Consider the following 13651-nt stretch of genomic DNA (forward strand, 5'->3'; position numbering starts at 1 on the left):
ACACTCTACCTTGTATACTTCACTGAAGCCACCTCGGCCAAGTAAATGGAGTAACAAATACCGTTCATTCAATGTGGGGTGATCTTTAAATCTCGAAAGAAAAAAAAATTCATTTTAATTCTATTTAAGGTATACAAACAGAGTCTAAAATGAAAACCTCTTAGTATTACTTCTCAAATGAAGTTTTCTTTCTACTAGCAATATATAACATGCTGAACAATATTACACCATGTGTAACCTTATGGCACAACTATGCAACGTGGCCAATTTCAGTACCTTTTGACTAGTGTACAAATGCTATCACAACACCATCATCAAACCAGTCAATTCTGGCAAACTTTTTGTTATTTTTCACTATTTTTGTGAGATTAAGAAAAGTACCCTTAAATTTAAACACGTGATACAAGGGTTCTCTCTTTGTTGTGCCAATTTTTAGAGCTTCATCTTTCTGGAACAGACGAGGAGGATATTATTCCAATTTCACATGAAACATGACCAGACCTGCTGTATATACATGCCTCGTTTTAACAAAATGGATTTTATATAACACTAAGAAGTTAACAAATAACAAACAGCAATATGGGGAAAACACACCGAAGGACTGAATATCTGCTCATACTCTAATCAAAAGCAAGAAGAAAACATTCCTTCCAAACACAAAATGATGCTGCAGGACAGAGAAAAGGACCATACCCTCTCCTGAAATGTGCAGAAGACAAAATACATCCTTCCATCCAACCAGGGCAAAGGGAGGTGAATACTCATCACATTTCTAGTGCAATGATGAGACAACTATATTCATGAATCTAGGGCCAGCTGCCAATTACACTCCATAGAAAACTTTAAGGAAGGGTTTAGGGCCAGTCTGCCAATAGGTCATCCCATCCTTCCATGTTCTCTACAGTTTTGGAGGTGTGGTCATAGGTAGTCAAGTATTTGAGGGAAGATGCATGTTCTTGGTTACTGTGCCCCTTTTAAACAGAAAACTTTCATTTTCTTCAGTATGAAAATACATGTTTCAATGCTAAAGACATTTTTTAAAAAAAATCATTAATAATAAGTAATGCACTCAGTGTAGAAGAAATAACGAATTTAGAAATAGCATCAGTAGGCGATTGATGTCACATGACCCATAGCCCAATGCTTGAAAACTACACTCAACAAATTTAGATTCGTATTTTCTTGGTCCTTCTATTACATGTATGCCTCTAGTAGAGCCAATCTTGTGAACTTTACCACCCTCCCTCTCCACTGCTGCTGTTGCTACTCTGTGTAGCTCTCTGTGGCTCAGAATCTGCACCTTGCAGGTAGCCCTAGCATCACGTGGGCTCTAAACCCAGACAGGAAAGCCCTAACCCGCACTCTCAACTTGTCCTGTTATCCCAGTGCAGTTGAACACATGCAGACATATAAGTTTACCCATCTTTAAACTAGGCAGTATTTCCTACTCTTCATTGTCAAGGCTGGAACCTTGAACAGGTGAGTTTGCCGCCTGCTTCATATTTCGGATGCTTGGGGAGGGCATACATGGTTAGAGGGACATAGAGGGGAACTTTGCTAGAATAAGAAAGTGGGCTCAGCTTTGCACCACAGCTGGAAGCTGAAAACCCAACAGGATGAGTCAGAACCCAATAGCTGCTTCACTTCAGAACCCTCTCCCTTATCAAATGGCCAAGCTGCCAAGACGTATTAGGAAAGACAGCAGGGGCTACAGACCTAAATTACTTCTCCATTGCTTCTGTCTTCTATATTATGCATGTAAGCTGCAGCTTGGCCACTTGGTAAATACTCAAGTCTAAAGTCCCACAAAAACATGAACACACAGCGTAAAGCTTTTTGTTCTGTACCATAAAAATGTGTTGACACTGACTGCAGAAAATGAGCAGTGAAGCTGCAGTGGTCTGCTTGGCCATGTCCTGTAACTGTTTTCAACTGGGACTGTACTTTAGACAGTCTTTGCCCCATATATGCAATATTTACACAGTCAAAGCCTGTCATTTTTCTGTGGCATTTATTCCTTCTTGTTGAAGGATCCTTTAAAAAAAAAAAAACCCAAAACACCACAAAAACCTCTTCTAATGCAAACACTGAAGATTAAAAAAGGTTATCATTTAAGCTGCAAAGCACTGCTTGTTTATTTGTTGTAGGACATTTATTTTTTAAAAGAAAATATTCTGCCATCGAATTGTAAGCATTAACACCCATTATTTTTCATCTCCAAAACACAATACCAGTTTAGCTATCACTTAGCCCTACAGTCACATGGTAACAAAAATTTTCTGTATTCCTGCAGGGTAGGTATGGGGAACCATTAAAACAGTTAAGCACAATTTCACATCTTGTTGCTTTAATGGTTAAGTGTCTTAGCGTATATATAATTCTATTGTGTCTAACAAGTAAAAGATAAAATCCTGAAATCTTAAGGCTACTGTTTCATAAACATTTACTAGTGCAGAAAGAAAGCCCAGTCCCATTATCTCCTTCCCCCTGGCTGCGCATTCCACCCTTGCACTGCCCTCTCTCCTCAAGGCAGCATAAGCATTTTTGCAACTGGGGCAAAGAACTAGACTAGGAAATTGGATCTGGGGTTAAAATTAATCCAGAAAAAGAAACCACAGGAGCTGGTCTTAACTTGGATCAATTTCCAGCATCTGTTCAGTAAAGAAATGCCATTGCAAGCATGTGAAAGGAAACATGGCAAGGGCATAATGAAGCAGTCAGGGATAGGCAGAACCACTTCCGTTCAAGCAACAGAGCCAGCCTTAAAGTGCTGGTGAAACTGTAGTGTTAGTGTTTGTATTTGCCATCATGGAAAACAGACTAATTTTTTTAGTTATGTAATTATTACTTTCAAATCTACATAATAATAGCTAATATTAAATAACAATTCAACATTATGATATATTGCCATGCAAGCTGAAGTAGAGAGTAACATTTAACATAATACAAAAGACTTTGCATTTGTCTTTTTCATACTAGGTACCTGTACCTAGTAGGAATGAAATTACAGTGCAATAAAACCAAAACTAATTTTAACTGCACCACAAAATTGCTGCTGATGCATCAAACCTCCCTGCCATTTTCTTGTATTATTGTCAGCTAAGTGAATGGCATTAAGTTCCCTTACAAGTATTGTTTTTAGCCTAGTAATATGGTCTAGCAAGTTTTAGCTCTCCTGCACTATAAGCTGTGTATGTATGTTATTTCTTGTATATTCAATAAAACCATTAGTAAGTTCACTAAATTATAAGTAATTCTATTTTTTTAAAGTTTAAATAAGTTGGTGTTTTTTTTATATATATATATATATATAAAAACCCAAAGAGAACCAAAGAAAAATTTATGAATGAGCCTCTCCTCTGTAGGTAAAATGTGATTTTAGAGTGTTATTTTAAAAATAAACATGCAAAATTAAGACAGTATGTCTCTTACTGTGAATTATCTTCATTATTTATTCTTTTCAGTTCTCTTATGTGAAGATTCCTAACTCTTTCCAAACGTTCAAGTTCTGCTTGTATTTCAGCTTCCTCCTGCAAATGAAAAGAATGAAATATAAAAGCTCATTTACTCCCCGTTTGAAAAGGATATTTTTACCCCTGCATCAATACTAGTGGTGATGGAGGAACATTACATTACAAAACCCTGCTGAAGTAGAAGAAAGCACTGCTTTTCTCTTAAAGCCAGAAAAATTCAGAAAGATAAGGCAAAAGCCTGTTTCAAGGAACCTTTCTGTCCATGAACCCACAGGTAATGGGATGTTCACAGTTTTGTTCTGCACTGTAGGGATGCTATTTGAAATGAGAGGCAGCTGGGTTTTGTACCTCAGCCAAGGAGAGAAATTATCTGGGAAGCGGTCTGAAATTGATGTACAAAGAAGAAAAAACTGAGATATGTGCAGTTATAGATTTTGTACAAACCGACAAATTAAGAAAAGACATTTAAAATATTTTGAGGCTGAAGTGCAAATCAGAAAAAGAATAAAAGAGTAAGTCATTACAGCAGAAACGTTCTTAAGGTGTTGATACAGGACACCAAAACCAAACTAATTTAAAAAGATTTTTCCATTTGTACCTTATTAAAATTACAAATGCAGAATGTGTATTGCCTAAGATTTTGAGCGCAATTTCAAAAGAAGCATGTCAGATATGAGCACGTTCCCTAACTAATTTCAGCACTTAAACTTATCTCATCTTTATGCTACATATTAGAGAACACTGCAATAGTTGTTTATTCAGATTCTCCAAAAAAGTAAAGAATTCAGATGCCTAGTTTACGGAAATCTATGTATCTATACTTGAACTGAAAAACATATACTCATTGAAAGACACTGTAGAAAGGGTTATATTGATTTCAGAGTTAGTATCTCTAGAACTTGAAAGTCTCAGTATAGGGGGAGACAAAATTAGTCCATACCAGAAAGCTCATAATTATGGAATTATTCTAGCTGAAAAGTAAAAAGAAGGCCTGGCATCTGGTAAGTATTTTTTTAGTAGCAGTGCCAGTGGAAGCGGTGCCCCACATCATCTCTTGTTATTTTGGCACAGCCCCTTGTACAGCCACATGGTGAACCAAACCAGAAAACTAATCAATTTCTTAAAAAAAAAAAAAAAAGCAAGCCTGACAAAAATATATGTACTTGGTTTTTGAAAGAAGCTAGATCCATTCTCCAATTCAATTTATACTGTGACTGCACGACCTGGTGGTGCTGGTAAAAGCAACAGGGCAGCAAGTCATGGCACAAGGAGATGGAGGCAGAAGTCAGCAGAGGGGAAAGAAAATGCCATAAAGCTGGTATTTCCAAACATTGTATATCATAAAAACACATCCTGAAACAGCAAGTGTATTTATATAATCTAAAACACATACTCAATGACCACATTTCCAACAAGTTGAGGAGTCTGGACTATATGATTTCAGTGGACATCCTGAATCCCACCCCATAAGCTAAGGGAAAAACCTCTCATCCCAAAACAAGACACTAGATGAACCTCCATTCAGAAAAGAAAAATCAAATTCCTAATAATTTAAAAGCTGGACTAAGTAACACTAATCTGCTAGCAGATCTGGGTGGACCATTTGTTTTTCCTAACATAATATCAAGTCTGGGTTTTTTTCCTGTTTATACAATGTTAAACTCTTTTTTAATATTTAGATTCATCCTTGCAGTTCTGTTAAATACCCTGAAATGATACGCAGTTCCTCATAACCCAATAGTCCTTTATAAAGAATTTTAGCCCTTCTCCCCCTGCAAAAGGCCACACACTTATACACACACAATTGTCCATGTTCTTCCCAAAGGCTGACAAAAAAAAAAAAAAAATAAAAAAAATCCATCAGTTATGCCTCTTTTGGGCTTTTTTGTTCATATATTATGCAATTCAGCGGTTCTCAAAATGTGGTTCATAGGGCAATGTTAGTCCAAAGAGAACTGGCTGGTTGCATTGTTTCCAGCTGTTATTTAGGACACTCAGGCTGTGAATACCTTTAAGCAAGAATGAACCAGCTTAGCTGCCTCAGGTCACTGCTATATAAAACGAAGTGAGAAAACAAGAGCCTCTCTCCAGGACCAAAGCTGCTAGCTGGAAAGAATTTCCTGGGGAGCAGAAGGAAAAGAAAACTGGTGGTGGCAGCATGTACAGGGCACCAAAAATAAGAGCACCAGGAAAGCATCTGGAGAGTGAAAAGGAAGAGGAGCAGACAGCAAAACAGCATATGCAGAAGGAAAGAAGAAAAAAAATATAACCAGCAAAGAAGCACTAGGGAAGACATAGAGCCATGTAAAAAGAAGATAACGAAACGTTTTTTCTTAGTTAACGACGAAATCTGTATCGCACATAAGAATTAAAATGCAAGGATGTATTTTTATTATTACTTTCAGATATATTAAAACATGATTTGCTAAGAAATAACATTTGTTTGCCCTCTGGCATTTAGTCAAGGAAGTTCTTTCTTACACAGAGTACCCCAGCATTGATGCTCAAGGTGAAAACAAAATTCGGGTGTTAAACAACTTTGTAGCAGCTTCCTTCATGTGTCATTTGAAATTTCCATTAGACTTCAAAAAAGTTAAAAGCATGGGAAAAATCCTACAGAATTTCACAACAGAATTTCAAGTGAAGCTGGTGCTATTTCTAAAGCATTAACAAAGAAGAACTATGTGGGCAGTCTACTTCACTAGTGTCAACAAGTTTATATGCAGATTCCTTACCACTGATTCAAGTACTTTCTTGTCATATTCTTTAAAAACAGCATCAGTGTTCTCAAGGGGCCCAGTTCAATTTATTATAGTAAGATTTATAACAGGTAACTTGTACATTTGAAGAGAACAGGCCTGAAACAGACTCTTGCAACATTTCAAGGGGAAAAACACTATGACCTGTTTTGACTGAACATCTCAAGAACTACTGCTCAGCAGATAAAGGTACTTCCTTTTACACTTATTGAGGTATTTCTGCCTGCTTGAACTGTGATTCCTTTCACATGTTATTCCTCGAAAGCTCTGCTTGAATAAGCAATAGTTTGTTAATATCATAATTATCTCATTACACAGATTTATTAGAATGATGGGCTTCAAGAAAAACGTACTGCTGTTTTTTTCAAAATTCAAAAACTAGAGTAAAGTATCTGACTGCAAAAATAATTTAAGATACAGAGAAAAGATTTTCCATAAAAGTAGGAAAATTATATTCTCTCTTGCTATAGGTAGTATGCTAACTGATAACAACTGAAGTGGATAGTGCAGATAATCAAAACATGATATTCATTCAGAAATGCAATGCTTTGTAAATCGGACCTTTTGAAGGTCAAAAACTAATGTAAAAAGCCTATATATCAAACTTGGCTGACTCTGCTTCCTCAGCTCTGAAACAAGAGTAGTACTGGTGGCATCATCACTGTTACAAGGATTCAAGGAATAAATAGTGTTACGCTGGATGGACTCACTACTACTCCCCTGTACTCCCAGTGTTTATGCTAAGTTGCACCAAAAAAAAAAAAAAAAAAAAAAAGCACACCTCTATTAGGCATAAAATTTGCAGCACTTTTAGTATTATGCTTTCTAATCAGATAGCTCTCAACAAGCCCTCTCCTTGTTTTGATAGCACTAGTTTTTATGGTTTTGGGCATGGTCAAAAAAAAAAAAAAAAATCTTAGAATAAGACCATATACATACCTTTTTCAGATGTCCTAATCGAAGTTTGAAAATTTCTTCCTGTTCATGATACTCTGCTAGAGTCAAACTGAAAAAACAAAACATGTAATTATAGCTTTGATATGATGGTAAACAAAACAATAGCATTCTTACTTAAATATTACAGTAAATACAGTATCTTATGTTAATTATTTAATACCACAATACTAGGACTACATTTTTGAATCATCTGAACATCTCGGTTTGTGTTCTCAGGGTCAAAACGTACTTACAGAATGCCTCTGTGTCTGGTATTCTGGAGTATTAACTGCCTCTCCCACTGGACCATTTCTGTTCTCTCAGCCTGTTAGGTTATCCGGGTGCATCCTGAATCATATCACCATCCCAGTATTTTAGCTGATGCTATTCCCCTGCTTGGTTCTCAACACCTAATGAGCCAAAGGCTGGAGATCCAGAAACCAACTAGACAAGACTGATAACACTAGATTTTTGAGCTGTGATTTAAAGAATGTAGTGCAAAACCATACATTCCAACTTCATTAACGCTACATTTTGCATGAGACCACAAATTCAGTTTTGAATTGGTATGTGATTCTTTTGCTTGTTCTCTTTTCATCTTCGAGAAAAGATGCCTGGCTACAATTAATTCAGTGGCCCCTCGCTGTCTGTGGACTTACTAGGACACAAAGTCAGTTATCATCCAGAGGATCTAGACTGTTCCTATGGATTAGTAACTAATAAACCCACGAACTGACTGCATGCAGTATCCATCTGACAAATGAACAAAAAAGACACAGAGGACAAACCACTGAAGAAAAGAAACGAAAGAGACTTCAAAGTTCCAGAGAAGAAACCGTATGCATATGATGAAGGGGAACAGGGGACGGGGAAGGAGAAAGAGGTATGGCCTCCTTGAAAGGATTCACACAAATCCCTATGAACAAATTAAAATTAAACATTTTATTGTTTTCCCTAGATCTACTATTTCTTGTATGATGCAAAGCTAAAACTAGTAGCATAATATGTTTTCACGAAGTCCATATTTTAGCAGGTTCAATTATCAACTGTCCTGGGAACGTAAGCTACACAAAGTGTTTAGAAGACTATACATGCTCTTCATTTTGCAAGTCTAAGGAACTAGAGTGTCTTGAGAATCACCAGTAGTTTCCCCAGAGGTAAGGGACACCAATTCAGATTTCTCTTACAGCAAATGCTAACTTCGAGAAAATTTGCAAAAATCTAATAAACTGTTAAGACTTCTTCCTCCCTTTTAAATTTGGGGAAGTTTGCCAGAGTTTTCAGGATTCTGTACCCTGTATTTATTGAGTCTCAAAAGTTGTTAATAAAGGAGTGCATCTTTCCAGGATAAAACCTGGTGATTCCCAATATTTCATAGAGCCCTTTCCTATTCCTGATTTCATAAATACTGAATTTTGATGCCCCTTTTCTGACTTGGCCACGACACAAGACTTAGTTGACCATATATTCTCCATGAATATTAGTGAAATTGCTAGATTCTTTTTTGACCACAGCACCTAGATTTCCAAGAACCTGGAAACAGCTTCAGAAGACTGTAGCTGTTTCACCAACCTTCTGGTCTATAATGTATAGAAAACACTCGGATCAGGTGACAAAAGCACCCATGACCACGTCCTGTCAGAATTTGAGAAGGAAGCAATCCTTTCTTTTAAGAAGCATCAAACAAAGCTACCCTGCATCTTTTTTTCCTACTGGAATGAAAAGGAGCCTTGTATTCCAGTCAACAGACATCCCCAAACACTCTGAAGGCAATAGAGTGAGGAAATTTGCCTCTCTGAGAAAGGCAAAAGGTCCCTTAGTACCAGATTTTGGGACCGAATGTTTATATTCTTTCCCTGGCAGAATCTCCTCTGGGTTTAGACAATTTACGCTACATCTTAAAAGAAGAGGCATTAAAGCAAATATGAAATGGGAAGTCCCAAGAGCTAGGAAAGCTGGCAAACAACAGCAAGAAACCTAAGAAAACAATGCTCTAATTCCTACTCTAATGCATCTGCTAGACCTATCAAAGACAGCATCAAGGCCACCCTAGACAACTCACAGCAGCGTCCCTGACATTTTTTCAATACTTCTACTCAAACAGCGAACTACTCTAACATGGATTAAGTTCTCAATTAAAAAAGGCAAAGGATCAATGCCAATATGTACGAGGTTGAATACTATTCTTTCCAGATTCTTGTCTGCAGTATAAATTACAGGTTTGTGCATTTCCAGAAACACAGATAGTAAAGTTTGTCTTTCTCAGAAAGAAGAGTATTCAGGTAGCTTAGCAAAGCTGAACCACAAGTAAAACACACTGAAAACACAAAGTTTATGACATGACCTTCCAGAATTTTCATTGAACGCACAGAGCCCTAAAACCATAGATCCCCTGAAAAACTAACAAAATGTAGGAAATCTGGTCCTTTTTATAAAACCTCAGCTATCTATGCAGAGTTACGACAAAGTGCCTAGACAGCTCTAGCAAGTATAGCCTTCCAAAAAGTTCTTCAATAGCCCTCTTGAGCACAGAGCACAAGTTAAGAGGTCATATTGAAAACATTATGATTCGAAGTCACTCTTTCCATATTTCTATGCTATATCCCAATAAATGACTGTTTTCCATTTTTCTATTTCCTTACAAATCTAACTCTTATTAGAGGCACAGCACGATTCACAGCAATTTGAAACTGTCATTACTGACCACCACATTTTGGAGGAAGGCATATAAAATGCTGAACTGTACGCAGACACAGGCACCGTGGATTTTGTTCGTTTACTTACGAAAAACAAAACTTTGTTCCCTCATATTCAGAAATGTTTACTTTTTTTTTTTTAAGGAGTTTATTACTTTTTATCTATAAATATACTGTACTTTATATTCATATTAAAATAGCATACAACAAATAGCAGTAAAACAATGACAGTGTGCATGCTGTCTGTTTTCTGGCTATAGGCCACCACCCTGCTGCACAGGCTGAAAACATCCAGCCTAGAGACTGCTTCCCATCAGCCCATTGCTTCCCACCTGCATCCACCCACCCACCACCTTTTGCAGGGCAGTGGCATGCTGGAGGCACCTTCTGAAAACCTAAGTCACCTACGAGACACCATCACTTCCCGCAGAAGGGGTTGTTCCTCCATCACCCGAGACACACAGGTCTCATCAGGTGTGGAGGAAGAAAGATTGAGGAGCACAGGGGAGGGACGTCGGGCCAGAAACAGGCTGCTGACATCCACTAAATGAACTTAAGTTGGATAGTCAGGCTTGAGGCTAATCTGAGGAGCGGGAGGGAAGAAGGGCAGCCGGCAGTAGGTTGCATGAATTAATCAGGTAACAGTCTGGTCCTGATCATGATCTTTTCCGCTCAAAATTACCGTGCAATAAATGCACAGTATTTTAACTGCCTACAGCCAAATGGACTATCATACACATGCAATGAATTCCTAAAATTCCCAAAAAAGCACTGGACATATTCTGTGCATGTAGTGTAATTTTCCTGTGATGTGTAGGGCCATGGTTTGCCACCTTTACTTGTCGCTGGAAGAAAGTGGACAGCTTACCTGGCCTGAAAGGCTTGATTATTGCTAATTTAAACACCTTTTTTAAATTAGCAAAAATAGGCCTTCCAGTCATTTAATAATGTTTTCATAGCCAAATTGCAAAGGCTTTGACACAGTATGAATGGGTAGACATAACCAATCTTCTCTGCAATTCTACCTCACAAGTTCAGACAAAACCTTCTTCTATGATCAAAACACTCTTACTAGTGGGTACAGACAAGATAAAAAACCAAAATGGCCACGTGCTCCTTGGTTGTCATGACGATCAAGCCTGGCACATTTACAACCATCTCTCCTCCTACCTTCTCCCAGTTGAAAAATCATCCTAGATACATAGGCACAGCAGAATGCGGCCATGCCCCCAAACAGCCATACACACATCCAATACAAGCTTTTGGCTACGATTTCTGAAGCGCTCCTTTTTTGGTGCAACCTTATTCTCACTCTAGTTCCTCGAATTTCTACAAGGACAGGCAGACACTGACCAAGTCAAAGCTTTGCATGAGGTCTTTTCACCAATTGTTTCCATGTTTGCCTTGGAAAGAGACTGCCTCAGGAAAGGAGCTGTCTTTACTTGTCCTGTAAAGCCCAGACACATTGTTGGCACTTGAGCCTGAAAAAGTTTCTGAAAATATTTTTATTTGTTCCATACAGAACAGAATGCTCCCTGTAAATGATGCATTTGTTCAGCTACAGTAACAAACTCTGCCAGCTCCCTCTGCTTTCGTATTCCAAATTGCATGCAGGGACAAGGACGCATGCAGACTCCCATGGAGGAACTGGGAAGCAGAGGAAGAGGTGACTGGGAAGTGAATACAACTGACACGGCTGAAGCTGCACAGGAAGGACCACACCACCTAAACTAAATAAAATATTGCTCCTAGAAATAATTGTCTAGTGAAACAAGAGGTGCTTCCAAGAAGTGGGGACTAGCATTATAATCTCTCAAGTCTCCAGAGAATATGGAATAGAGTTTTCGGACTCTACTTCAAATAAATGTTTTTTCTTTAAATAGATTTCAATTTATTCCTTTCATGTAAGACTAATAAAATTAATTTGCTCAGCAGAAAAGAGATCTCTCAAAATTGAAACTACTTTTTAGTTTTGGTTTGGGCCACAAAAAGGGAAAGAATGATGGAAAACCAGGACAGTGTTTAGACTCATCTGTTGCATGTTATTTAAACACCAAACCCACCATTCACCCACAGGACACTGGCAGATGGCCACTTTTATACTAGTAACGTCAGTGCAAAAATTTTGCTTTTAAATTCCTAACAGAGACCATAGTATATTCAACTAAACTAAAACAATGCCCTTATTAAGAATGTCTCAGGCAACACCTACAATCCGTTTCAAAACAGTTAACACCTGTTTTCAGAAAGGGCTTCAATTATACTGCTTGTTACAAAGCTATAGATCATTTTGTCCTGTCAATACCTGCAGCTGGAGACATTTTCTAAAGCAAACACCACAGTGGTAGAGACACTTGTTGCTAACAACTGCTAGCAAGTTGTTTGTTTGTTTAAAAAAAAAATCTGCCTAATCACTTGCATAGATGTTGTACTGATTTGCTACTGGTTCAGTTCATTAATCTCAAGCAGCTCTTCATTTCCCCATGCCTCTCATAAACAGAACTTCTTCCATTTGACTATACTAATTAAGATCATTACTTTCAAAGTAACAGAGGAACAGTGATAAGCACAATGTAATAGGAGGGCACCACATACAGCAGACGACAAATTTACTCTAAAATGGAAGCGCACAATTAATAACTGTTTTACCAAGATACACAAAACATATTTAATTCTGTACTGAGAAGCAGAGACAAGTCAACACACAACACTGCTATATAAAATTGTAACAAATCCGAAGTACAAACATTTAAAAAACCCTTTCAAGTAAAGGCCTAAGAGCGTGATGTGGCATAATGATCCTGTGATCTCAGGACATATTACAGACCTTCTCAAAGGTCTGAAACAAAATTTATAAGCTTATCATATAGGCAAACAATCTCATACCTAGACTATATGATGATCCAATTAGGATACTTAAAGGCAAAACAGTTTTGATTCAATAACAGCTTGTATTTATGCTAGCATTAGATATGAAAGGGCAATTCTGATTGACCTCTTGGCAATTCCATGACCAGCAAGCATTTTCACGTGCCATTTAACGTGTACCTGATTAAGCCAAATGAAATGAAAATTTGAAAAGTTTTCAGTCATTTGGAAATTATTTAAAACTGCATAACACCAGAAAACATTCAGAAGTCTATTATCAGGAATTCATCTTGTCCTACTTGATAATTAGAACATGTCTTCTGTATTTTTTCCCAAGTATATTTTATCACCTCCTAAAGCAGCAATAAGTCTATGGAAATTTAACATGAATGAAGACATGGCCAAAAGCTGGCAAACTAAAAGTTCTGTAATTTTTCAGGTCTTTTTCCCATACTTAAATGTTACTTATAATAACAAGAGGTATTGCATTCAAACAAAAAGGTTATTTTTAACATGATGGTAATCTTTACCGTACTATTCAGAAGTATTAATTATGTTCTGAGAAGAAGCAGTGTAGGCACTAAGTATTACTAAAGAATCAATTTGAGTGATGACTCTTCAGCTCTCTACCAAAATACATGAGTAACACTAATCAAGATTTGCTTACATCACCAGCCTTACTACTGTATTTTCATGATATTTTTGTCACAGCCAAACAATTTCACAACATGAACTTTAAGAATAATGCATTATGCAAAACATATGCAGACATCTTCAAAGTGATGGTCCAAACGTATGTATTTTGCAGATGTAACCAGAGTAACTTATTTACCCCTCACCCCCAGAGGTATAAATTACTATCTCCACAAGTGAGAGGTGACCATGTTCAACACATGTAGCCTACTTCTGCAAAGTAACA

General features: G+C 37.4%; 1 protein-coding gene across 1 annotated transcript in view; it reads right to left on the reverse strand.

Annotated features, from left to right (window-relative positions):
- Positions 1-13651, reverse strand: part of TLK1 (tousled like kinase 1) — a 70143-nt gene that overhangs the window by 10121 nt on the left and 46371 nt on the right. The window contains exons 12-14 of the mRNA XM_075710088.1: positions 7172-7238; positions 3433-3530; positions 10-91 (exon numbers count right to left, since the gene is read on the reverse strand). Of these exons, the coding sequence (XP_075566203.1) occupies positions 10-91; positions 3433-3530; positions 7172-7238 (247 nt within the window). The remainder of the gene's footprint in view (positions 1-9; positions 92-3432; positions 3531-7171; positions 7239-13651) is intronic.

Source organism: Pelecanus crispus, chromosome 5 (assembly GCF_030463565.1).
Source record: "Pelecanus crispus isolate bPelCri1 chromosome 5, bPelCri1.pri, whole genome shotgun sequence".
In the NCBI taxonomy this organism is placed as follows: domain Eukaryota; kingdom Metazoa; phylum Chordata; class Aves; order Pelecaniformes; family Pelecanidae; genus Pelecanus; species Pelecanus crispus.